The sequence below is a fragment of the Populus trichocarpa genome, chromosome 8, assembly GCF_000002775.5.
Source record: "Populus trichocarpa isolate Nisqually-1 chromosome 8, P.trichocarpa_v4.1, whole genome shotgun sequence".
NCBI classification, from domain to species: Eukaryota; Viridiplantae; Streptophyta; class Magnoliopsida; order Malpighiales; family Salicaceae; genus Populus; species Populus trichocarpa.
In genome coordinates, this window is record NC_037292.2 from 11177885 (window position 1) to 11201719 (window position 23835).

The 23835-nt window shown below is 33.8% G+C and overlaps 2 protein-coding genes and 2 long non-coding RNA genes across 6 annotated transcripts; 1 reads left to right on the forward strand and 3 right to left on the reverse strand.

Annotated features, from left to right (window-relative positions):
• The first annotated feature begins 89 nt into the window (after positions 1-89).
• On the forward strand, positions 90-1253 carry LOC112328351 (uncharacterized). Its single transcript, XR_002983136.2, has 2 exons — positions 90-784; positions 945-1253. It is a non-coding gene; the product is annotated as an uncharacterized LOC112328351 (long non-coding RNA).
• A 518-nt stretch (positions 1254-1771) lies between these two features.
• On the reverse strand, positions 1772-6015 carry LOC7473453 (uncharacterized). 2 transcript variants are annotated; one of them, XR_002983135.2, is made up of 7 exons: positions 5414-6001; positions 4061-4223; positions 3438-3614; positions 3244-3327; positions 2752-2833; positions 2076-2644; positions 1772-1991 (listed from the first exon to the last, which is right to left on the reverse strand). XR_002983135.2 is itself a non-coding variant. In XM_002312538.4 (6 exons), exons 1-6 carry the CDS (start codon positions 5794-5796, stop codon positions 2211-2213), a joined length of 1323 nt encoding a protein of 440 aa, XP_002312574.4. In that variant the 5' UTR covers positions 5797-6015; the 3' UTR covers positions 1772-2210. The 2 variants fall into 2 exon arrangements, 1 of the variants encoding a protein (XP_002312574.4); XM_002312538.4 differs by having other exon boundaries at positions 1772-2644; positions 5414-6015.
• Positions 6016-11201: 5186 nt separating this feature from the next.
• Positions 11202-12582, reverse strand: LOC112328333 (uncharacterized). Its single transcript, XR_002983098.2, has 2 exons — positions 12187-12582; positions 11202-12060 (listed from the first exon to the last, which is right to left on the reverse strand). It is a non-coding gene; the product is annotated as an uncharacterized LOC112328333 (long non-coding RNA).
• Positions 12583-19792: 7210 nt separating this feature from the next.
• Positions 19793-23468, reverse strand: LOC7473455 (protein WVD2-like 3). 2 transcript variants are annotated; one of them, XM_002312540.4, is made up of 7 exons: positions 23320-23468; positions 21502-22072; positions 21157-21239; positions 20942-21035; positions 20731-20802; positions 20488-20598; positions 19793-20289 (listed from the first exon to the last, which is right to left on the reverse strand). In XM_002312540.4, the coding sequence occupies exons 2-7, from the start codon at positions 22066-22068 to the stop codon at positions 20053-20055; spliced, it is 1164 nt and encodes a 387-aa protein (XP_002312576.1). In that variant the 5' UTR covers positions 22069-22072; positions 23320-23468; the 3' UTR covers positions 19793-20052. The 2 variants fall into 2 exon arrangements, with proteins under 2 accessions (XP_002312576.1, XP_024462035.1); XM_024606267.2 differs by having other exon boundaries at positions 21502-22277; positions 23320-23452.
• Positions 23469-23835: the final 367 nt, after the last annotated feature.

Here is a 23835-nt window from a genome sequence, read left to right on the forward strand (position 1 = left end):
CTAACCAAAAATTATTTTGAAATTTAACCAAACTACGCTCTCAGACATTTACGACTGGACACTGAGAAACATCCACCAAAATTCCATGGTGGAAGGGCCACCGACATCCCTTTCCTATATCCGTAACAATGCCACAAAAAATAGTTCCTCGGTACGTAGCTGATCCCTTTAATTCCCACATCCACCAATGCGAGGAGCTCCTTTTTTTATGAATAAAAAAAGGAGAGCATTTATGCTTTGAATTAATTTGTTGGCTTGAAAGCTTTGAATGGTAATGGAAGGGAAGGAAAGATCATCACTTGTTTCAAAATTAGATCAGATGGCCAACATCTTGACAAATTGAATGGTGTTGAAGACGGGCCCATGATTTCACACCAGCTAAATCCAGTTCATCATAAAGTCGTCTTTGGATAGGGTTTGCATGTATTCAAGTTTCTGTCACCATTGAAGGATCTGGACCATCTTGTATCAATAGTGGAGGCCAGCTTCACCATGTCCATGGAAAAGGGATGAGTCCCTTTCAAGCCTTGCTTATCCATGGAGACAATACAAGATGCAGGAACCACTCATTTGCTCTTCTTCTTCTTCTTCTTCTGCGGAAAGAATAACACTACACAACAAATTAATGTATCTTTCTTCATAAAGGATTTGATCACAATATTAGTTTTGTCGAGCGTTTTCATTGATTATGACCGACTGTCTTGCCGATTCACCCATGTCCCGTGATATTTACTCTCTCTCTCTCTCTTTTTGGTGGAAATGGCACCACAAATTTGTGGACAAGGTAAGATAACAAAACCTCGGCAGACGATGAATAGCTGAAGCGGTGTCAATCGCTATGTGGAGGAGTGTCCATACTGGGGGGGCTATTGCCTGTCTCTTAAAATCTATAATTAAACGGTAATGAAAGGAGTGATGATCTTTTTTTCTTTTTTTTTTATCAGATTGATTATATGACTGGAAGCTTTTATAATCCAAAACCAATAGAGGCAGTGCAGTGGAAGCTGATAGCATGTTGAGGGAGGGCAATCCCAGCAGTCAAGCCATGGAAGTTTATTAGAAGGAAGTCTTTACTGGAGATTTGCTAAGATTATAAATGGAGAGATTCCAAATTATGGGAGATATCCAATTTTAGGCAGTGAGACTCTGCATTATCCTCCTAATGTAATCTTAACAGTGCATGCAATTACAGTTCTTAATTTTAGCTACGGAATCCTTATTATTGTCTGTTATATTTCGACTTTAGTGTTCTTTCAATCTGCTTCAGAAAATCTTTTTGAAAAAAAAATCTCAGATGATTTGATTGTAAGAATATTCAAACTTTTGTTAGAAAAAACCTAGAAATTTATTTGAAGATCAAACAAAATATGTGATTTTACTAACTCGAGCCAACGTTTTAACATAGAAAAAATTACACCCACACCTTGCATCGTGTGATAAACAGTTGTCGGAATTATATCTGTATTCAGTCTTGGTTCCAATAGTCTTAATAAAAGCAACTCTTTTAATGTGATCAGATATCATTTCAGGATTTATTTTTTTTACGTGTTCATGTTTTAATAATACCTAAGCTTTAATTATAACTTTTTAAATAATGAAACATTCGAATATATTTGCCGCGGCTTTCATAGTCTTAGATTATTACCATGTTTATTTTTGATACTTTTAGATTATTTTAATGTTCTAGTATAAAAAATAAATCTTAAAAAATAAAAAAAAAAATATTATTTTAATATATTTCTAAATAAAAAACATCTTAAAATACAATAGCTGTCACAAATATCATATAATTTCTTAACTGGGCAAAGAATCCGTTTTATAGTAGATGGACACACAGATAATAATGAGAGAGTGACCTAAGCTTGCATTTGGGCCGATGATTCATCCATCCATCCCTCCATCAAAGCTACAGCTAGCTTATGTGGGTCTTCCCTGTTGAGCTTGATAAATTTTGTGAGATTCCAAAACCACCCGCTAGGCACAAACTCGCTCTTTTCACAAACAAAATTGCATAATTAACAGACACCTTCAGTGAATATGAAAGCTTTGGAGGGGAGGGAGGACGAGATTCTTACCCAACGAGAGCCACCGTGAGAAAAATATAAATCATCCATCTTTGATAAATATTGGTCCATAACTCAACAAGTGGATAAAAACTTCCTTGAAACGGATACGGATAGGGGCACGATGTCTCCTTGACCTGGAGACTCTCACTTCCGTGCAAGTCTTTGCCCTGCTCCAAGTAACAAAGCCTTGCCAATCGCACCAGTGTGAAGACCGCAAACCAGTGCTACTGTTCCGCCTACAGCTATCCATTTCCAATCAATACCGTGATCCTTGTGTCTTTGGATATCTACAGCTGGACTTCTATCCTCCTCCTCATTAGCAGTTTCTGAAGAATCCATGCCTTCATCAAAAGACACTTTTGTGGTAATTCTTGCCATAAGCGCGCATCTGGACAACGAAGCTTCTGATTTCCTTGCATTCTGGTATGCTCTCATACCAGAATGCAGTTTCTTCACTGCTCCCCACATCGCATGACGAACCCCCAACTTGGCCACATCTTTGGGTATCCCCATGTCCTCGTAATGTAAAAGGGTAACCTCACATGCAGAAATCTGTCCGTCTCCTTTACGAGATTCCACTATATGCGTGCATCAAAGACACAAAACAAAAGGCACCATTACTTTCTCAGTGATAAAGTCCGCCAAATTGTGAGATTAAGATTGTGTAACCAACAACAGTGCTCACCTGCCCTAATAACCCAACCTGAGAAATAAAGGTCAACACGCCTTAACTTGTCACGCTTGTGCAGGCCTGGATAAGGCACCCCCTGCAATTTTGTAGATTTGCAAGTCAACAAAGATTGCCATAGCATTCAACAACCAATGCAAGATGAATTTATACTAACTTAAAAAGAAGTAAAACTTCAGATCCAGGTCAAAAAGGGAGATTCAAATGTTATATCAATCTAGTTGCCAATACACTACCATGTACAGGAATGATTGAATTGATAGACGCAACAAAGAACATATCAAGTTTTTATATATCAGAAGCAAGAACCCTACGCTACCATTCGCCTTTATTTCATCCTTAAATTAACCACAGAACTCCAATCAAACTCTTCCTCCTTAATAAAAAAGGCAAAACAGATAGGGGCCTGTTCTTCAGAAGAATGAAGAAGAAACAAACAAGGACAAAAGGCAACAGCAAGCAACAATTACGAGATGTCTCCATCAGTACCTTGGTCACGCAATAATATGTCTTCCCAGCATCCCATATTCTTCGACCAATGATATATTCTCGATCACTACAGAAAAATGGGAACTGCAAATTGGACAAGGAAACCTCTTCTCAATCAATGATACATGTTCAAACAAGAAAGTGGAAACAGGATATCAACAAACACAACTTTGTGCATAATTTATACATCAAACCTTTTTTATCCAGTGCACAATCATTGTTCCTGTATGAGGATATTCTTCAAGTATTTTGAAGTAAGCAAGCATTGTATCCCATTTAGGACGAAACTCATCATCCCAGAAGAAATCTCTAACCAACTCTGGAGTCGCATCCTCAAAGACAGATCTACTTCGGTAAACAGTGGGACCTTCCTGATAGAAAAAATACCACCAGGAGCTAATATGTGTTACTCTCAAAATCATTATCTAGCTTTGCCATTCAGTACATGATTTGAAGAGAAGAAGGACAATAAAGGAAACATTATTGAACATTGAATGATGGGGTACACAAACATATTAGAATATGCATGCTAAGGCATCTAGGCACACAGCACCAGGCATTTTAGCCATTAACTAAACAACCAACCATGGATATACATGTCAAGTGGAATAAAATATAGACTCCTCAAGACCAAATCCAGAAAATGCAAAGGGAACTAAGTTGGGAAATTTTCTGCAATATTCATAAACTCCCATGATTGAGCAATCCCAGCATATAATAATGATGCTCGAACCATGTGGTTACAGGATGGTTGCTAAAAAAAACCACAACTATTTCTCACAGGCAGTTTCAGCAGTGAAACACAGTTTGAATCTACCTGAGGCTCATGGCGCCAAGCTTGGTATCTCATGTTTGAGGTTGACCTTTCCATCATACATTGCCATTCCATCTGTCTATCCTTCCCCTCCAGCAGATGCAATAGGTGTTCTAAGTCATTCTCAGTGACAATGTCCTCCCTGTCCTCTAACTCACCAGAGGAGCTGCATGAAAGTAGCATACCACAAACCAAGTCATCTTTATGAACCAATAGTACACCATTTCCAGAACAACACATTAATGATAGCCAGGTATCTTATATGAAACAACTCAAACAAATACAAGCCCAACATTAATTAACACCCTACAATAATCCAATGAAACTGTCCACATCTTTTGTGTGTGCACACGTGAGAGAGAGTCAACACTTTGGAAGTTACTTTTTCAAGGAAGGAGTCTGAGATCACTCGAAATAAAAGCTACAATTATCATAGATCATAAGAGACCTTTTTTTTTTTTAAGATAAAGGCACAACTAACATATATCAAGAGGCCCTTCTTGACGTTTCACTAGAACCCATGGTTATTTTTTGACCATGCAAGGAATAAAGGACACTGCCCAATAATAACATTTAAGAAACCAAACAATATTGTCACTGCAAATGCTGTTTAATTTGATCCGTGCTTATAACACTAGAAGGAGTCAGTTAGTACTTAAAAATTTCAATAATCAAAACAAAGAAATTTCAGATGCTCTAAACTCTTTGAAATAGTGACTTGACATCAGTTAATAACACCAGGACTTGGTATTCACCCCTACAACTGGTTTCCAAACAGGACATGAATATATCTAGCAAATAGGTGTAACTAGAACTAAGAAATGCACAAAGTCTCACACCCCTAGATACCAGACGATGCACAGTTTCTCGACTAAAAACTGAACTCAGAACATTCATCATTTATGATATTACCTATTAAAAAAATGCATAGACAATACATGTTTAACACTCATTTATCGCACCCATATAGCTAACTTTGTACCATTCCATCACGTTACATTTCCCATAGCACTTTAAAGCAGTAGCTTAAGCACTCGTATTCCTTAAAGCTTCTATGCAACTACACAATTGTGATAAGTAGGCCTCAACGATCTCAAACTAGCGCACTTCATCATTGTATGCAAAATCAGCCAACTAGCATGCATTATTGCTAATTTCCCTCGACTGGCCAGGAATTTAGAGCAGCCTACACAGCAGTTTTCTGGTGTGCGAAGTGCAATATATAATTAATTTCATTGCAATTAGAAATTTAAATTAATCAGAAAAAGGCTGCATCCAAAATATTAATTATAGCAATTTAAAACCATGAAAAATAAATAAAGGAAACTAGAAAAAGGAAAAGGAAATGCAGCTAACCTAATAGAACCGCCACTTCTCCCCCCTGGATTCCTCTGTGAGGTTGCCGAAGATGAAGCCGCAGCGGCGGGTGCTGATTTTCTATTTTTACCCTGGAAATTGGACCAAATGGTGCGGCAAACAGAAAAGGCCGAGATAGCCGTAAAAGCGAGCCAGAGACGCCGAGCTCCGAATCCAGGAGGCGCAGTCCAAAGGAACCTAAACTTGCTCCTCAAGCCAAGAAAGACCAAGCCAGTCCACCTAGGCCGCCAAGACCAGCCAATAACGAGGCCGATCATAACGGATAGCCATATCGGTACTGCACATAGCAAAATGTCGACGAGTGTTTCAGTTATGGAAGGTGTCTTTAGAAACTCCATTAGATCGAAGAAAGGCTCGCCCATTGCGAGAAAATTAGTTTTTTTTTTGCTGAGCTGGGCTGAGAGGGTTGACGATCTACATGGACGAATTAACTGTTTGTTTGTTGATTTTGGATATTTTCTTTTTAGTTAGTCTCTGACAGATCCAGAGACAGGGATTTTAGAGGGGGAGAGGGTAGTTCTGTGGAGAGAGAAAGAGATGGAGTTGGGAGTTGATTTCGTTGTTGAGGTCATATTACGTGGCAGTGGTTTAACCGTTGATGGGAGTTTGGTCTTGGGGCGGGTGGGAGGTTATTTTGGGATCCGATACGTACAGGTGAAGGAGCGTCTAAAACACGTTCCTCTTTGATACCCTTTTAAGCCGCCGGATTGTATTTATAATTATGCTACCTGGTTTAAAATTTTTTTATTTAAAAATATATTAAAATAATTTTTTTATTTTTAAAAAATTATTTTTAATATCAGTACATCAATTTAAAAATATAAATTTTTTATTTTAAATAAAAAAATTAAAATTTAAAAGAATACAATACCCGAATATACCCTAAATTAAAATTTTGGATTACATGTTTGTTTTCTTGTGGTAAAAACAATTACCAGCTCAAGTATTGTGTGAAATTTTGATTCAAACTTTACTTTTAATTTTTTGTCTCTTTAGTATTTTGCTTTTTCAGTTTTTTTATTCAAAAAAATATTAAGAGTGATATTTGTTATTTTGTAAGTTTGTTATACATGACAAGCAGGGCAAAACCATGATATGAGGTTTGGAGAGGTAAAATTAGAAATAAATTTTTGGGAGATCAAAAGTTAAAATTTACTTATTTTATAGTTAAAATTTAAAATTATTCAAGGAGAGGCCGGGGGCAAAAAATTTACAGAGCTTTTACCAACCATCCCCTGTATCTGCCCCTAATGATAAGATATATTGAATGAAACCATTAATATTTTGTTTAAATTAAATTTGATTGATTTAAAAATTTATTATTAAATTTGGTTTAAAATTAATCATGTTTTAATTTGAGTTAAACTTGAGTCAAAATATGTACTATTTATTGCAACTTTAAGGTCTTAAATTATTTTCATTGTTAAAGAAACTAATTTGGGTCGTTTTTTTAATATGATTTTAACTAGACAAGTAATTCTTATATTTTTTACATAGTAATAAAAAAATATTTATCATCCATTTTTTGAATATTAAAAGATATCATAAAAATATATATATTTATATAAGTTCATCATTCCATAATATATTTATAGTCTACTATAAATGGGGTTTGGCTTTAACAATAAATGTTAGCTTAAGGTTATTTTATTCTATTCTTGTTTGTAAGATCAAGTAAAAATTTTTTTATAAATTCATCATTTCATAATATATTTATAGTCTAATATAAATGGGATTTGGCTTTAACAATAAATGTTAGCTTAAGGTTATTTTATTCTATTCTTGTTTGTAAGATCAAGTAAAATTTTATTTTATTTTGTAGATGGACATCAATCCACTTATAAAGTTAAAGCTAAGATTTTGATTTAATGTTCATTAAAATCAATCAATTATCTAAATTATATTAAGAAAAAAATACTTTTCAAGTTTTTTTATGTCAGGTAGTGTTTAATATCGTGATAGTGGTTATACTTTGAAATATATCAAAATAATATAAATATATATTATTTTTAAAATTTATTTTTAATAATTGGACATACAAACGACTCTAAAAAAAAACAAAGCAAGAATTATTTTTTTCAAATTTTGTAAAAAGTGTAGCGTGGCAACAAATACAAATGGTACCTTTGGAAGAGTTTTCACGCTCTTCCGTTGCGTTTGGGCAAGGGTTGCGTACGTAAAGTCAACACGTGAAAATTGAGTTTTAATTACGAGGATAAGGCTATCGGTAAAGGAGATAAATAAAAGAGTTGAAAGCGATTTTTCGTTTGATAAATAAAAGAAAAGAAAAAAGATTATCGGTAAAGGAGATGCTTCGCGGTAGGAGATATTCCCCAGTCATAGTCGGTGCTATGTGATGTACGCTAGGTTAGCTGTTCTCTTCCACCCACATCGTGCCACCTACAAAATGCAGTCGCCAAAGGATTTAATTGATTGGGCCTTCTTCTTCCTCGTGTACATGCCATGCCACATCTTGCGCAGCCCAGTTCACTTTTTCTCTCATTTTACACTAGTTAAGTTCAGTCCCTCTAATTTATCACGACCACTTAATTAGTCCATATAGTATGATAAATAATTAAATAGTCTCCCAGCATATATTGATTATCTTTAATTTAGTATATTTTTGTTCCAAAAATGCCCAGTTGCATTCCTGATATTACCACTGAGGTGTTTTTGCACAGATGTTTTTTATTTTTTTTGCCCCTTCCTTTACGATATCTTGTAATCTTTTGCTTGTAAGAAAAAAAAAAGAAAATTTATAAGTGGATTAAAACTTGATGGAGTGGATTTTGAATTATTCAATATTTTTTTTCAAACACGTTCCGTCACGATAGGAATCTATTTACATGTCACATAAATAAGAATTAATCTTTTATGTTACATTAATTAAGAAGTTAACAGCCAATGAAAGACCGGGTTTTCGAGTTTATTGTTTACTGATAATTTCAAAAAGCTCCAAACAATTAAGCAATTATAGAGCCTATTTTTTTTTTATAGAATCTAAAAAAATAACCCCTATCATAATATCAAATAATTTATAATTTCTTTTTAAATAATGTTCACTATGGAGCCTATTTTTCTTTTCCTATATTCTATTGAAAGGATTTCTTGGGATTTTTTTCCTGAAACTCCATGAACAAAAGACTATGGATGACATGATAAAGAAATTGCTTTATATCGTGGCAGAGATTTTTTTTTAAAATATTTTTTATTTAAAAATATATTGAAATAATATTTTTTATTTTTTAAAATTTATTTTTAATAATAACATATCAAAACAATATAAAACACAAATAATTTTGGGGACAACATGAAGTATTTAGAGGTCAATAGGAGGATCGTTCCACAAATCAATTAAATGACAAAATTAAATTTGAACATGGGTCCTTATCCCATTGACTCAAAACTAAAGATAATGAATTTGTGTTCAAAATAGTCGACTAATCAGGATGTTGGATAAGATGTTCTAAGCATGTAATACAATTTCATACAGAATATTACAACATCGACTTCAGAAGTTAAGAATATATATCAGAAAAACATTTTGTCCATTTTATGTCTCAACCAGTCATTTAATAACTCAGGAATATTCTTGCTCCAATTCTTACTCCATGTACTTGTTGATAAAGCAAATGTATACTTGTTAATATTTATTTAAATTTGTTTTCATCTTTTTGATGATAGAAAATATTGTTAGAAACACTTAAAAAACATATATGAATCAAGCTATATTTAAAGTCTGTTCGATATTGTGGTAGCGGTTGCTTTTTAAAATGTTATTTATTTAGAAATATATTAAAATAATATATTTTTATATTTTAAAATTTATTATTGACTTTAGCATACCAAAACAATTAAAAAATAAAAAAATAATTTTAAATAAAATAAATAAATTTTAATAAGAATTGGTTTTCTTGCTCCAATTCTTACTCCATGTACTTGTTGGTAAAGCAAATGTATACTTGTTAATATTTATTTAAATTTATTTTCATCTTTATGGTGTTTTAATGATAACAAATATTGTTAGAAACACTTAAAAAAATATATGAATCAAGCTATATTTAAAGTCTGTTTGATGTTGTGGTAGCGATTGCTTTTTAAAATGTTATTTATTTAGAAATGTATTAAAATAAACAATTAAAAATATTAAAAAATAATTTTAAATAAAAAAATAAATATTTAACAAACACACTACTAGTTGCATTACTAAATAGATTCTTAAATGTACTTTCATAAAAAAATTTGGATTGAATTATTAAATTTATAACTCCCTGATGATTTATAAGTAAAAGAAATTGAGATCTCGATCGATGTTTATTTTTTTAATATCTATTTTTATTATAAAAGGGTAAGAAAATTATTTAAAATATGAAAAGGAAAAGAAGAATATTTTGAAGACAACAACTTTGTGTGAGGAAGAATTTGGTGGATACAATGAGCAACAAAATCTCACTTTAAGTCTTTCTCTCTTTTGAAATTTGCCTTTTTTGCTAGTGTTTTTCAAATTTGCTGTTAAATGCTTTTTTACAAATTCTCATGCCGTCAAATCACAAAAAAAAAAAAAAAAAAAAAAGTAGTAAAAAGTATTGAATATGGGCTTTATCGAGCATAGGGAATACTTTTTTTCTCTTGCGAATTGCCATACACACTCAAGATGTCTCTCTTCTCTTTTGACTCTTCTATCTATGGATTACAAAGTTAGTTTCATGTGCCCTCTCCTCTCTATTGCATACAAAAATTATATCCTTTCCTATGATTCTCATACAAACAAAATGATTCGACGACTTTAGTGTACGGACAGATTATGAGCTTCAAAATTCCATGAAAAGTAAAGCCAGATTTCGTCTAGGTATAATTGGTTTCTATTGGTTCCTATGTATAATAACCGTATATAGAAAATTTTATACACGATTTTTTTTTTATCATTAAATATAGCAGAAACTACGTAATGATATTTTTTATTTTTTAAAAATAATTTTTGATATCAGCACATCAAAATGATCTAAAAACATCAAAAACATATTAACTTAAAGCAAAGAACAAAAATCTTAATTTTTTTTAAAGCATTTTTGAAACGCAAAATCAAATAAAGTCTCAAAATTGTCATAGAGTGTCGGTCTTTTTCAATTCATAAGATGTAATTATCAAATCATTATTCAAAATATATAAAACCCAACAAATTGGTAAATACAATTAAAACACTAATAAAAAAAAACAAAATTAGATTGGTATCTATAAGGAGCTAGATCCAAATTTATTTAATTAAAAGAGAAAAGAAATGAAGGCGAGAAAGGTTGCTGTCTATGATTCTGGCCAATAACAATTTAAGTTAATTATAATAAACAATTCATTAATAAGATAATATTTGATTAATTTTTATATAAAAAAACATATTTAATAGACATGTGAATATTCTTTGCACATCATTTATGATTTTAGTTTTTTTTTTAAATACGAATGATAACAGTAGATGGTAGGAGTAATTGTTTTTTTATTAATAATTCATTAAAATGATTAATATTTATAAAAGATGTTTAAAATACGTATTCAAATTCTTTATAATTAGTATTCACACCTTCTTGCTCATAATTTATAATAAATAGTTTTATTAGGTGGCAATGCTTATAATCTTTCTAATAGCTAGATGTAGCATACATGTCAGCCAAATGCATGCCAATATTAGATCAATATTTATATCTATATTTTACTATGTTATGATAGGATTATGAGTTCGATGATTATGATCATATCAGACAAAAAGGACTGATTATGCGTATATAATCCCTATCTTCTGTGAATGTACAACTTGCCAAAGCCATCAACACAATCACATGGTGGCTAGCTATTTTTTTATGCTGATCAAACCCACATGGCCGGACATGATCCAGGAAGTAAATGGTGTTTATCAGATCATGGGCAAGGAACAAGATCTGCGTAGAAACAGACCCACATGGTGGGATTGCAGATGACTGACCCACATGGCATTAAAAAGGAAGGAATTGGCTAATGACTGAGGAGCTGGGTTATGATGGCAGTCGTAAGGCAAAAAGGAGCAAGTTCAAAGCTCAATTTGGCAGCAGACACTCCTCTCATGCAACACATAAAGTGAAAGCAACTACAAGCTTCAATATTCTTTGCAACTCTCTACAAGCAAAGCCAGTCTGCCAAAATCTCTCTGTTTGTTGTATTTTTTTTTTATCTTTTGAGTCAGATTTTCACACTAGACACCGATTCTGTTTTTCAACGAATTTGGTAAAGAACAAAGAAAGGTCGTGCAGACTAGCTAGAGGTGGCATTTGGAACCAAACTCCAAGAAAAATTCTTTTTCAATGGTTTTTTTTTTCCACGCCTCAAAGTCTTTCGAAGAGTAAGTAGAACTGTAGCATATTTCTTCTTGAGAGATGCATGCTTTATCTTTGATGACGTAATTGTCTTAATCAATTAACTTGGCTTCTTGAAAGAAAAGAGAACCACAACTAGCTAGGTGCTTATTTACAGCACCCTCCCTAATTTTGGCAAGTTGAATGGTTCAGCACACAAACAGACACGCCATTGCAGTAAAAGTAGAACTTCCTTAATTAATCCATCTAGGATATAGATTGTTACGTCAGAGCAGGTCCTCTTGACTGCAATTTCAAAGGGATTTTTACAATCAATATTGAGAAAATCACTAAGGAAGCTGTGTGTGTGTGTGTGTGTAAAATTATCACCAGAAAAGTTACTGTATAATAGAAATCTTTAACATGGCATACCTGTTTAAATATCCTGATTCTAGCTAGCTAGATGATCACATCCGATTCTTTAATTAGCCTCAATTGTACATGTATGTACGTGTTTCATTGATCTTCACTGGTGCTTTCTTGTGAGCTGCGAACAGAATATAAAAAAGAGACACAAATTGAAATACTGAACATAATGCAAGATTGCCAGATTTTGAGAGGTGAAGAGCTGTAGTGGGCTAAAGATATCAGGCCATTGATTGAAGTTCCATAATTAAGGGTTTCCAGCTAGCCAAGAGGTTAATTAGCCTGTGATTTTGAGTTGGGGGGAATGAAGCCTGGTCCGAGATCACTCAAAAGATGAATGCGTGCTCTTCAGGTGAATGGTCTCGAACCAGACAGCATTCCCCTCAACTGTGTAGCAACGAAAGAGAGAGAGACTGTTTGATATTTGGCCATGCATTGTTCGTTCATGGGCCCTTATATACGTGAGAGCTGAGGATGAGTTAACAATAGACTATGAGTAAGTATCTTTTTGTGGGTCATATATTGACATGGAGTCCCACTTTCTACAGCTTCCCTACCTTCTAATCATGCTTTCACAGAGTGTTAAAGAAGAAACTTTGGCTTTGTTTGCTTTGAGTACCCAAATATTCACTTTGCTTGTTGCACGCAAATTGTGATCCTCTCTACCTATATAGGGATTGAACTGTACAACTTTTAACATTTTTGGAATGTCTTGGCATCTGTACAAAACAAAAATCCTTGGTACAAGTACAAGGATTTTGAGTGTATATATTACGGATTGAGGATTGAATGATACAAACACCTAGTTTGGCGGAGAAAATCGAGGACACTTGTCAATGATTGATAATAACTGGGCTCAAATCGCAGGGATTTGCGTACAAAATTGAGGTCAAAGCAAGAACTTTTGTCCGTATCTATCGAATAACAGAAGCATACCAAAAACTTTCTCCCGCCTGCCTCGCCTCTCATCAGCACATCTCATATGCAAATTGATTATCCAATGGAATAAGGTACGCTCGTTTGTAAATTAAAGAAATGTACTTTTAAAAAAATCCCATTATTAATCATTTCTTAAGGAACTAATTAATAATATCTCGTATTGGAGAACTTATAATGGAATGAAAAACGCGGTAAAGAAATGGGACTCGTTGATGCATGATGATCTTGACAGGGGTGTTTAAAGGATATCTCTTTTGGTTTCCCACTCGAGGAAAAAGGGGTAGATAGGAGGTGAGAGAAGCTTGTCATCAATGTTTTCCCTAAACAGTTCGATTCCAAGCTTAAATGTAAAGAAATACAGGTTGGCCTGTTAAAGCTTTGAACAGAGCCATAAAGAAGGGTGGAGGAGTGGGCATGAGAGGAAAAAGTAGGGGGGAAGTAGGTTTTATTAAGTGATGCATACTGTGTAACATGGTTATTGCCATGTTTGTAAAAGTTGACCACTTGCTATTCAATTTTTTAATGAACCATCAAGGATCAACTGGCTTGGTAGAGATGGGAAAAGGAATGGGAAAATGACACTAAAGATACATGGAATTGCTACGAGAAACAGCTTTGAAGTCCTCTGCTTACAGAGCACTGAAGCTGAGCCATTGACTGCACATGCTGTTGGGGTCCAATACCATATATAGTGCATGAAAGATAACAGTAATGTCCTCCTCGTCTAACAATACTGTGTTTCTGCTCGACATACAGTGGTAAAATCTGATAAAAAAAAAGAGAGAAGAGAGAGTAAGTATTAGATTGTAATTTGTAATACTGCACGCTTCCTAATACCACTTCTCCTGTTCTCCCTCGAACAAACTGGGAAAAAACATAGCAATCTACTTCTCAAACCATTATGCTCCTGCGGCCACAAGTCCCAAGGCCTTCTCCCTTGCACCAGAATCCGAACAGTGGGAAAATATGAAAACTGATGATATTTATGCCCAGGGCTAGCAACATCATCCATGTCAGAAGCCTCATAACAGAACAATTTGCTTTTTAATTTATTTATAAATTGTCTATATATTATTGGATCAACTTTACACAAGGACTAAGTACTTCCTCGATGAGATTCAAAACAGAACACCAGCACTAACGCTTTCATAAGTAGGCTCCCTCTCACAACCTTTGTCATAGATTCAAAATCGAGATGATAAAGTGGAAATCAAAAAACGAACCCACTCACTACACCAGTTTTCAAGAACAGAACATTTCGCATACAATGAAGTGTTCTTTGGAAATCTGTAAAAGGTAACCACGAGTTGAAGTTTGACTGGCTTGCGTATGCTAGCTGAGATATTCACTCGTTAGTCGATTAAATAGATTTAAAATCGTTTCCTAAGAACAAATTCGAATAAGTTAATGCTCGCTTGTAGTGAAATTACTGTTTTAAGAACATATTATTGCAAGACGCAAGTACTTTATCTTAATTCTTACAAAAATATGACAAAAAGACATTAACAGAGAACTAGAGTTACCATTGACCAATAAATTTCTTATATGCGTTACTATTTACTAGGACAAAAAATTTATAAAAGATTAAAAACCATGTCTTTTTTTTTTAACTTTAATTAATTATTTCTTCGATTACATCCGAACATTTTTTTTCTCTCCAAGCATTCTATAGCTTAAAGTTAAACTCGATTTCGGTTGGATTTACATAAAAAGAATCGAAATTAGACACCAAACAGTTCCGGTACAAGGCATAGGTTTTACCCGAGTTTTCTCAGTGGCAGAGATTTTTTTCCTTTTGTTATAAATGAGGTTTTTATCATCAAAGCTACGAGGCAGGAGCTCACCCTACTACAAAAGCATTACGAAAAATCGAAGAATTGTAACAGGAACACAAGCAAACGACAACTTCTATCTATAAGAATGGCAAAAACTCCATCTACTACAAAAATCTGAGAATCTGTCTGGAATCCCTCACAGCAGCCACGGGCAATGTTGTATTGGACAAGATTGAATCATCTGATGAGTCAAAACAGCATTGCCTGAGCTCTCAGATTTGTGAATTCTCATTTCTTGAGCACCCTGTTTCGTGGATGCACAATTTGGGACAAAAAATTGACAGCTGAACTGCCATTCCAGAGCTTAAAGTAGACCCAATTTTAATGCAAGTCCTTTTGACCAGCAATATTTTTTTTCTCACCGCAAAAAAGTCTCCTTTTGCTGTTTGATTACCAAAAACACTTGAACACAAGGTGCTTTACTCTCTATGGGCATCTTTTATTTTATTTTATTTTGCTTTAAGAGCTTTTCATGATGACGCTTACTAGAATTATGCAAAACAAAGATTTGGCAAAGGCACAAATTTCCACTCTAACAAAGCACAGCCCAGCATCGGGGGACCCCCTGTCCCTGCCTCCCTAACTTTCCATCCCCTGTCTGCGTGTGACATACCATTCAAGAACACAATCAAACAAACGACTATTAAGTACACAAAATCTTCGTTAACTTCAAGTTTTTCTACCAAATGGACAATTTCCATTTCTTTTCTAGTCCTCGGATTGATAGAAAAGTAAAATCAGATAATTCAAATACGTAAAATAAAATAAAATCAATATTGGAAGACCAGCAGTTTGTGCCACACTTTCCTGTGTTCTAAATAAAAAGTTCGAGACCAAGCTGTTTGCAGAAAAAAGGGAATTGTTTATATAGAAATCATAAGTTGCAGAAAAATCACTTACCCTTCATGGATTCCATAAACAAGGAAACAAGCCGTTGCAACTTATAAAGGGGCGACTTTTAACCTTCTTCAGAACAATCGCCAAAAACAAGAGAAATTGGGACATTTTGCTTCATATATATTAAGATCTCACACAGAATTAAGACTGGGCATCAATGCCCCATTAAAGCATTCAAAGGCCAATTGTCAAATTACGAAGATTCAAAAAACGTGAACCACATTTCTACGTTGGAAATTTTTGTTTCTGGGTACGCACCAGATGAAAAGTTTTATAATTCGTTGCCCCACTGCATAGGCCAAGGAAACCTGTCATTCCAGATTACTAAATCAGCTGCACTTTTAGTAAAATCACTGCTTGAAAACAGATAGCTTGAGCAACCAATGAACATCTTACGAAACAGAGCTGACCTCCAAAGATTTGCATTAGGAGAAACGCACTCTCTAAGTGGAAGTGCTTGCAAGAAGTAGGCAGGTGGTTTATGACCAATGGGGGACGTACAGCTCGGTGGTTTGCCTCATTTTGTTTACGAGCCTTGTACATCTTTTCCGTCTCAATCACAGCCAACCTTTTCACCTGTGGAAAAATAAATGATGCATTAGGACAAAACGACCTAAAAGTAGAAGCAATCACAAGTATTTGAAGGTATAACCAAAAAAAAAAAAAAAAACACTAAAATGAAAGGCAAATTCACTGAACATATAGACTCCCTGATATAGTGTAATTATTGTTTTGTTTTTTCAAAAAAAAAAAATATATTAATACCTCGATATTGAAAATATTTTGATATTTTCATACTATCCATGTTTTTTTTTCTTTTAAAATACAGTTAAATAACTCAATTATTCTTAAAGTTAATTTTTGCAACTAACATATAATGTCTTTTAACTTTTTGAAACACAATAAAAAGAGAACTTTATTCTTAAAATTAAAAAATAAAAGTGCATCAAGCTGCCTTTTGGATTTTTCATTACAATAATATTTGGTCTTCTTATATAGATTAAATATTATTTAAATAGAAAAAATTGTTGGCACGTGAATGATATCCGCTCACTTTAAAAAGCATATGTAGTGCTTTCCGGTGACCAAAAAATCCTTTTGCCATGTCATTGAAAACACCGTCGCATTCTCTTCTTATTAATGTAGCGCAAGTTAGTGGTGATGAGGTAGTTTGTTGTCAGTGAGACTTTTTTTTTCTTTTCTCCTAAAAAATTACAGCTTGGTTTTCTTTATTATTGGTATTTCAACTCTAGTTCTTATTCTTTTGATTTTTGATTTTTGTTTTTGATCTTTTTGTAAAAAAATTATTTTTTTTCAATTTCATCATTCAATCCTAATTTTTCATGCATTATTTTTTTTAAAAAAAATTGATCCTTATTCGTTTGATTTCTATTTCTTTCTTGGACCTTTTATAAAGGTTTTATTGGTTTTCAATTTCATCATTCAATCTAGATTTATGATATATTATTTTTTTTATTTGATTCTTATTCTTTTGACTTTTTTTATTCTTTTGCTAAAGTTATTTTTATTTTCACTTTCACCCTTTAATAAAAAAATTATAGTTTTCCTCTAATTTATTTTTTATTTTTATTTTTTTAATTGTGCAAAATATCTTTTTTCTTGATTTCACCTTTCAGTGTTTGATTTGTTGGGGATTGGGCTTCGTTGTTTTTCCATGCATGGTGTTTCTGGTCTAATAACTTAGATCACAAGTTTGAAGAGTTAACGAGGTTGACATCTTTTTTTCTGGCTTATTTTATTTTTCGATTTTATCTTTTGACATTATATTTTTTTAAAACGGCTTTGTAGTTTTCTTCAATTTATTTTCTATTAGGTTATTCCGATTTTAGGACCTGAGAGGCGGGTTTAACGGGTTAACCTGACCTGACTTAACTCTTATGGCCCAAGTTACATGTCTATCATGCTAACTTGGATTGACTTGGACCCTTTTTTCTATTTATTTTTTACGCAATTTTATCCTTGCATATTTAATTGAAAATTGAATTACATTGTTTTACTACTCTTGAAAAATAATATTTCTCTCAAATTATCGTCATTGTTTATATATATAATTTTTATTTGTTTATTTTTGTTGTTTATTTTTTTATTATATAATTAAAATAAAATAAAATTATTTAACTAATTAAGGTTATAAACCGAGTTGTTTAAAAAACCTCATGGCATCTAAATATTATTTTTTATATATAAAAAAAAACACGGACTCTTAACGAAGCCCGAGACCACGTTTAGTTTTTTCTATGTATAAACTAAATTTGATAGAGCATCCTCCTGACTGTAGGCGTATTCCATAGCATGACAACCCGATTGCACTCGCCAAGACATGACGTCTGTGAAGTCTTCTAAATCCTGGAAAGCGAAGCCATTATTTGACTACAGAGTTTGGTTCATTTATTGCTAACGACGAACAATTATTTTTTATTCTTTATATTTGAAATATTTATCATCATCAGATTTATTTATATCTTTCTTTTAGTTTTTATATTTGTTTCTTTTTTGTAAATTTCCTTTTTTTCTTCATATTATTTTTAAAAATTATTATACAAAAACTAAGAAAATCATGTTTTATTGTAGCAATTGTAATGTTATTCTATTTTTCTACTATGTTAAAAATTATTTCAAGATTTTATATGTTTTTATTTTATATTATTATTTATAAGCATTGATTTTTTTATTCATAATTATATTTTTTACTCGATGTTAAAAAATAAATTAATAACATCTGCAAATTTAGAAAAAAAAATTATTCAACTCGTAGCTAGACAAATAGAATATACACGTTAATATTTATTTATTTATTTATTAACATATATAGTTCTCAATTTATTTAATTAAATGCATGAATTTTCGGTTTATAATTAGGATTTGTTTTTGTAAAATAACACATTAAAAAAAACTTTATATTTATTTTTTTACTAGAAATAATTATCCTGACAAAACTCAGTTTAAATACTAGTAAATCCTAAAACTTATAAACTTATAAAAATAATAGTAAAAGGAGAATTAGAATAGTGTCACGTTGAGGTCCCATGTCCACCTCTAGTTTGACTGCGAAATATCTACATCACGACTATTCTTTTAAAGAGAGGCTGCTAGGCAGTCGGACTCAGAGGAGTAGAGGAGTGTTTTCTGGCAGTGTCCTCATCGAATGGGCTTTGTTTGGATATTGTAATCTTATCCATTGTGTTCCTAAGTTCCAGTGAGATCTCCAACACGGCCTTCTGATCTGTTCAAGTAAATTTGTCGGAATTCGATGCATATGAAATTGTGCATGGAAAGCCAGAAGCCCGTCTATATCCCACATGTTGGCTTCCCATCTGATGAATTTTAAGCAATTTTTTTCGAAGATTTTAGGGGAAGATTGGATGAGGAGTTCAGGATTAGATGAGACTGGCTTGAGAGTGCAAGGATAAATTGATTAATTCTCCCACTACCAATGGGACATGCTTGTGTTTAGAATTCTTGCTTGATTAACCGAAAACACCCAAGTGCCCTTCAGGTATCTTCTCTTCATTTACTACAACCTTAAGCATGCTTGTGTTTAACACAGCACAGCACAGCATTTACTTCCTCAACTTTACCCCCTCTCCCTCTCTCAATTGCGGGTCATGCTGAAGCAACAATACGTCATTCGCATCATCGGGCATATTGACCAATCTTCTTAGATTTTCTTGATTCGAAAATCAGCATCCAACGAGAACAGTTCTTCATATTTTCTGTTGTTCTACCAAATGTTACAACGTCAACTGTTCTCTTTTCAACGACCCTATTATCAGAGTAATACACAAAGATTTAAGAAACAGCTAGCTCGAGTAAAACAGGATCAAAAACTGGAAGATCAGCATCTTGTTTCATATTTTCCTAACCATGTGCTTCAAACAGAAAGAAAGAAAGCAAAGTAGGTGCTCCGTCAGGAAAAAAGATTACTCAACAAGAGTGCAAAACGGGAATGCTTTGCATAGATATTATAAGTTACAGAAAATTTACACTTCATAAATTACATAAACATTGCAACAAGTCTTTGCAACTTAAAGGGGAACAACATTCACATGCTTCAAGCAGTCGCAGAAAGAGAATTGGGACCTTTTGTCTCTTACAAATTAAGAATTAAGAGCTCACCACAATATTAAGACTGAACATCAATGCCTGCATAACTCTGCCCATTAACCTCATCGGGTGGACTTTACTCATTTATCTCCTCTGCTTGCTGGGTTTCATCTTCAAATTTGCTAATAGCATGGCCTTTCAGGACACTATGCTGAGAAACAGGGTTGCTGGTATCTTCTCTGGAACTATCCTGACTTTGGTTTTTTTCATCATTGAAATCTCTTTTCACTTTGTCTGGCTGAGATGAATTCACTCTATTATTGCAGCTCTTCCTTCGGCCCAACTTTGGTGATTTTGCACGTGTTGGCGGCAGCTGACATTCAGATGAAGGCACATTTGTCAATATATAAATCATAATAAACTTGTTATCCTGGGAAACTTGCATCTGTACATGATCTTCTGTCATCAGTCACTGCTACATACTCTGATGATTTAAAATTAAAAAATAACATCCCAGGTTCGATAAATCTTTACTAGAACAGCAGGGGGGGGATGAATCTATATGCACTACCTTCTTTAGTTCAACCTTAGGTGGTGGCCCTTCATGGTAGAAACTAGGCATTGGGTTAGCCTTAAACGTCAAACTCTTCCTTAGTTGCTTGATGGCTGCCTCCTTCTCTTCCTTGAAATTTGTCACGTTGAAAAGACAAATCAAGAAACATGACAGAATCATTTGCTTTGACAATGGAGATAGAGTGATAGACTGAGTCACTCTTAACTACTCTTTGCTATCAAGCTGCTTTAAGTACTTTACCTTGGTCCTTGCTTCACTTTGGGTTTTCTCGGCCTCCAACGCTTGATATTTTTCCTCTAACTTTGAATAGAACTATAAGATTTAAACATAATAAAACTGTTATGAGTCTTGGCCTTCAGGTATGTTTCCATCCCAAAAACTTGCATTAAAAAAAAGAAAACAACAAAACAGAACTTCAACTCTGAATGAAACAAAGAGATCAAGGCAGCACCTCCTTCCGCTTTTCAGCCCGTTCAGTGCATCTAAATACAGGGGCTGCTACGGCAGTTGCCTTGGACATAATAGGCCGTGCAGATGCTGTGGTACTATGCAGCGTCAAGGAATGAAATCGATTTCAAAAAGAGAAATCGAGCAACAGAGGTGACAAAAGTTTAAGAAATGAACAAAAGAATCTAGTTCAAACTTAATCTGCTAGAAAGAGGATACGAGGAAGTGACAGAACAATTATCTTCCTCATCTGGATGCTTCTTATTATTTGGTTGCAATGGCTTCCTTGACACTGAAAGTGGCTGCAGTTAAGCAAACAAGAATTCCAGTATCAACTAGGAGTATAGTTTTCCAATCCCTTAATTATATTAAGACATGATTTTCCAATATATCTGAAGTTCACCACCGCATTCTGAAAAATATCTTCTTCTTCTTTTTTATTTTTTTGAGAAGAAAAACATATCTACTTTGAAAGCTATGCAGTAAGCAGTTGATTCTGCTACATGAGCTTCCTTAGAAGGCTAAATTAATAATTACTAACAATTTTACGGTCAGCCACCATACCTGGTTCTGCTTCATAGGGTTTTGACGTAATACATTGTTTGCCTTGAATGATTTGTTCACACCATTGGTGATATCAGGTTCAGGCCCAGAAGGACGAATTCCTGATGAAGCACGCTTTTCAGTTGCTAGGGCAAATGGCTGAGGAACAGTGTGTTTTGTTCGAGCAATGGCAGCAGAAGCAGGTTTTGATACACGCTTTATAGATGATTTTTGTTGACCAATATCCTTTGATTTTCTGTTTACTGCTTTAACCTTTTTCACTTTTAAGCCATCCTCAAAATTTGAGCATACAACATGCTGCCCTTCCTTGCTTTTTTCAGCATGGGAAAGTTCAGTAACCTCAACTGAGACTTCAGTGGTACATTCCTTCACCTCATATTCCTTTGCTTCAGTACTCTCCTCTGAACTATGGAGCTCAGGAACCCCATTGATAGGTTCGTAGGACTCCAGAACACCATGATCATGAGGAACTGTTTCATGAGTTTGATCATGGGAGACACCATTTGAATATACGATGACAGAGTCTGACTCCTTGTCCATGCAGATGTCAGTAACTTCTATACCCATTTCACTGGATCAAGACATACAATTATCACATTAATAATCATACCCTGTTGCATATCTGTGTCGCAGGAGAACCTTTACTCCATCCCCCTCAGTTTCCCCCTTTTATTTTAGAAATTCTTACAAAGCCAGTGTTAAACGACCACCAACCATCTGAAGCTAAACAATTTCATCTCTCTAGCCATCCCTTTACTTGCCTTAATCCATGGTAGCTTTAACAAGCATGCAAATTTATGCAAATTATTTAAGAAAAAGAAGCAGCAAACACTCAGAATCAAATTCCTTGACAACAAGAGTAACAGAGGCACATAAATTAATGAGCACCAGAGAATAGGAAGTTAACAAAATAGGTATGCCCATTTCGTAATTATGACAATAAACCCAAGCAGACAGACCCAACAAAACATAGAACCCAGAACTAGAAAAAGTCCCATTTTCCATTCAAGCAAAAGAGAGAACCAAAGAAAAAAATCTTATCTGTATTATTTCATCTGAGCAAATTATTTCATTCAAAAAGGAAATAACTTTAGTCGTTTTTCAAAAAGAGTTTAACAACAAATCATCTCATACTGGAAAATGATGATACACACAGCGGCAAAAACAGCACTCATTCTTTGAGCTTGAAATCATACAATACAACCTATTTGGGAAAAGAAAACAAGGAGACTCTTATTAAACAATAAGCATCCCATAAATCTCAAAGAAATACAATAATTTCACGCTCTAGGAAGAACTCCGCTGTACTTAGAAAAATAAAGCTTCAATTTTCTGTCAGGATACACACAGCGGCAAAAACAGCACTCATTCTTTGAGCTTGAAATCATACAATACAACCTATTTGGGAAAAGAAAACAAGGAGACTCTTATTAAACAATAAGCATCCCATAAATCTCGATGAAACGCAATAATTTCCACTCTCTAGGAATAACTCCACTGTACTTAGATAAATAAAGCTTCAATTTTCTGTCAGTTTCCTGTGCTGCATTTTCTCAGCAATCAAACATACATAGAACCAGATTTATTTTGCAAACTTAAAAAGAAAACTAGATTTTCCAGTAGGTATCCGAGAAGAAAATCATAGCTAAGTCGAAGAGAAGATAAGAAGCAAGCAAAACGACACCGAAAGGGTCGTGAAAGCAAAATGCATTGATGAATTCAAACCCACATTACATTCCATGCATGCAATGTAGGATGAGAAACAGATCCAGAGTGAGAAATTGAATCAGAGGGTGTCAAATTTCGTAAAGAACTCACATTTTTTAGCCCGATCTGTCGAGGAACAATATTGAAAACTGACCAAGGTTTGTGTTTGTGTTTTTTTTTTTTTGGCTTTTGTCCTTCGCGTTCTGTTTGCCTTATGGAGCTGTGTTTTCTATGTTTCTGTTACTGGTTTCTTTTATAGTCTTTTTTGTCTTTAAGCGCCTCCGGTCGGTGTTCGCTCTGTCATTACACGCCGTTACTTGCTTTTCCCAGTTTGAATTTTGAAATTTGAGTGAACTGCAATTTTAGGATTTCTATCTTTTACTTTTTTATATTTCAATATCTCTACTTTTAGTTTTTCTATTTCAGGGATTTACTCCAAAACTTTTGCAAATTTACAACTTTTTAAACCGCTCAGGTAAATGTTTTTTGAAATGAGTCAAATGACACTATCCACACAGTAACTTCTATTTTTACTACTTACACGGTACTTGACTATTGAAGGACGTGCTCATCATTTAATTATAGAGAAAATCAAGCGCCACTTCAAGAGGACAAAATTAATGATTT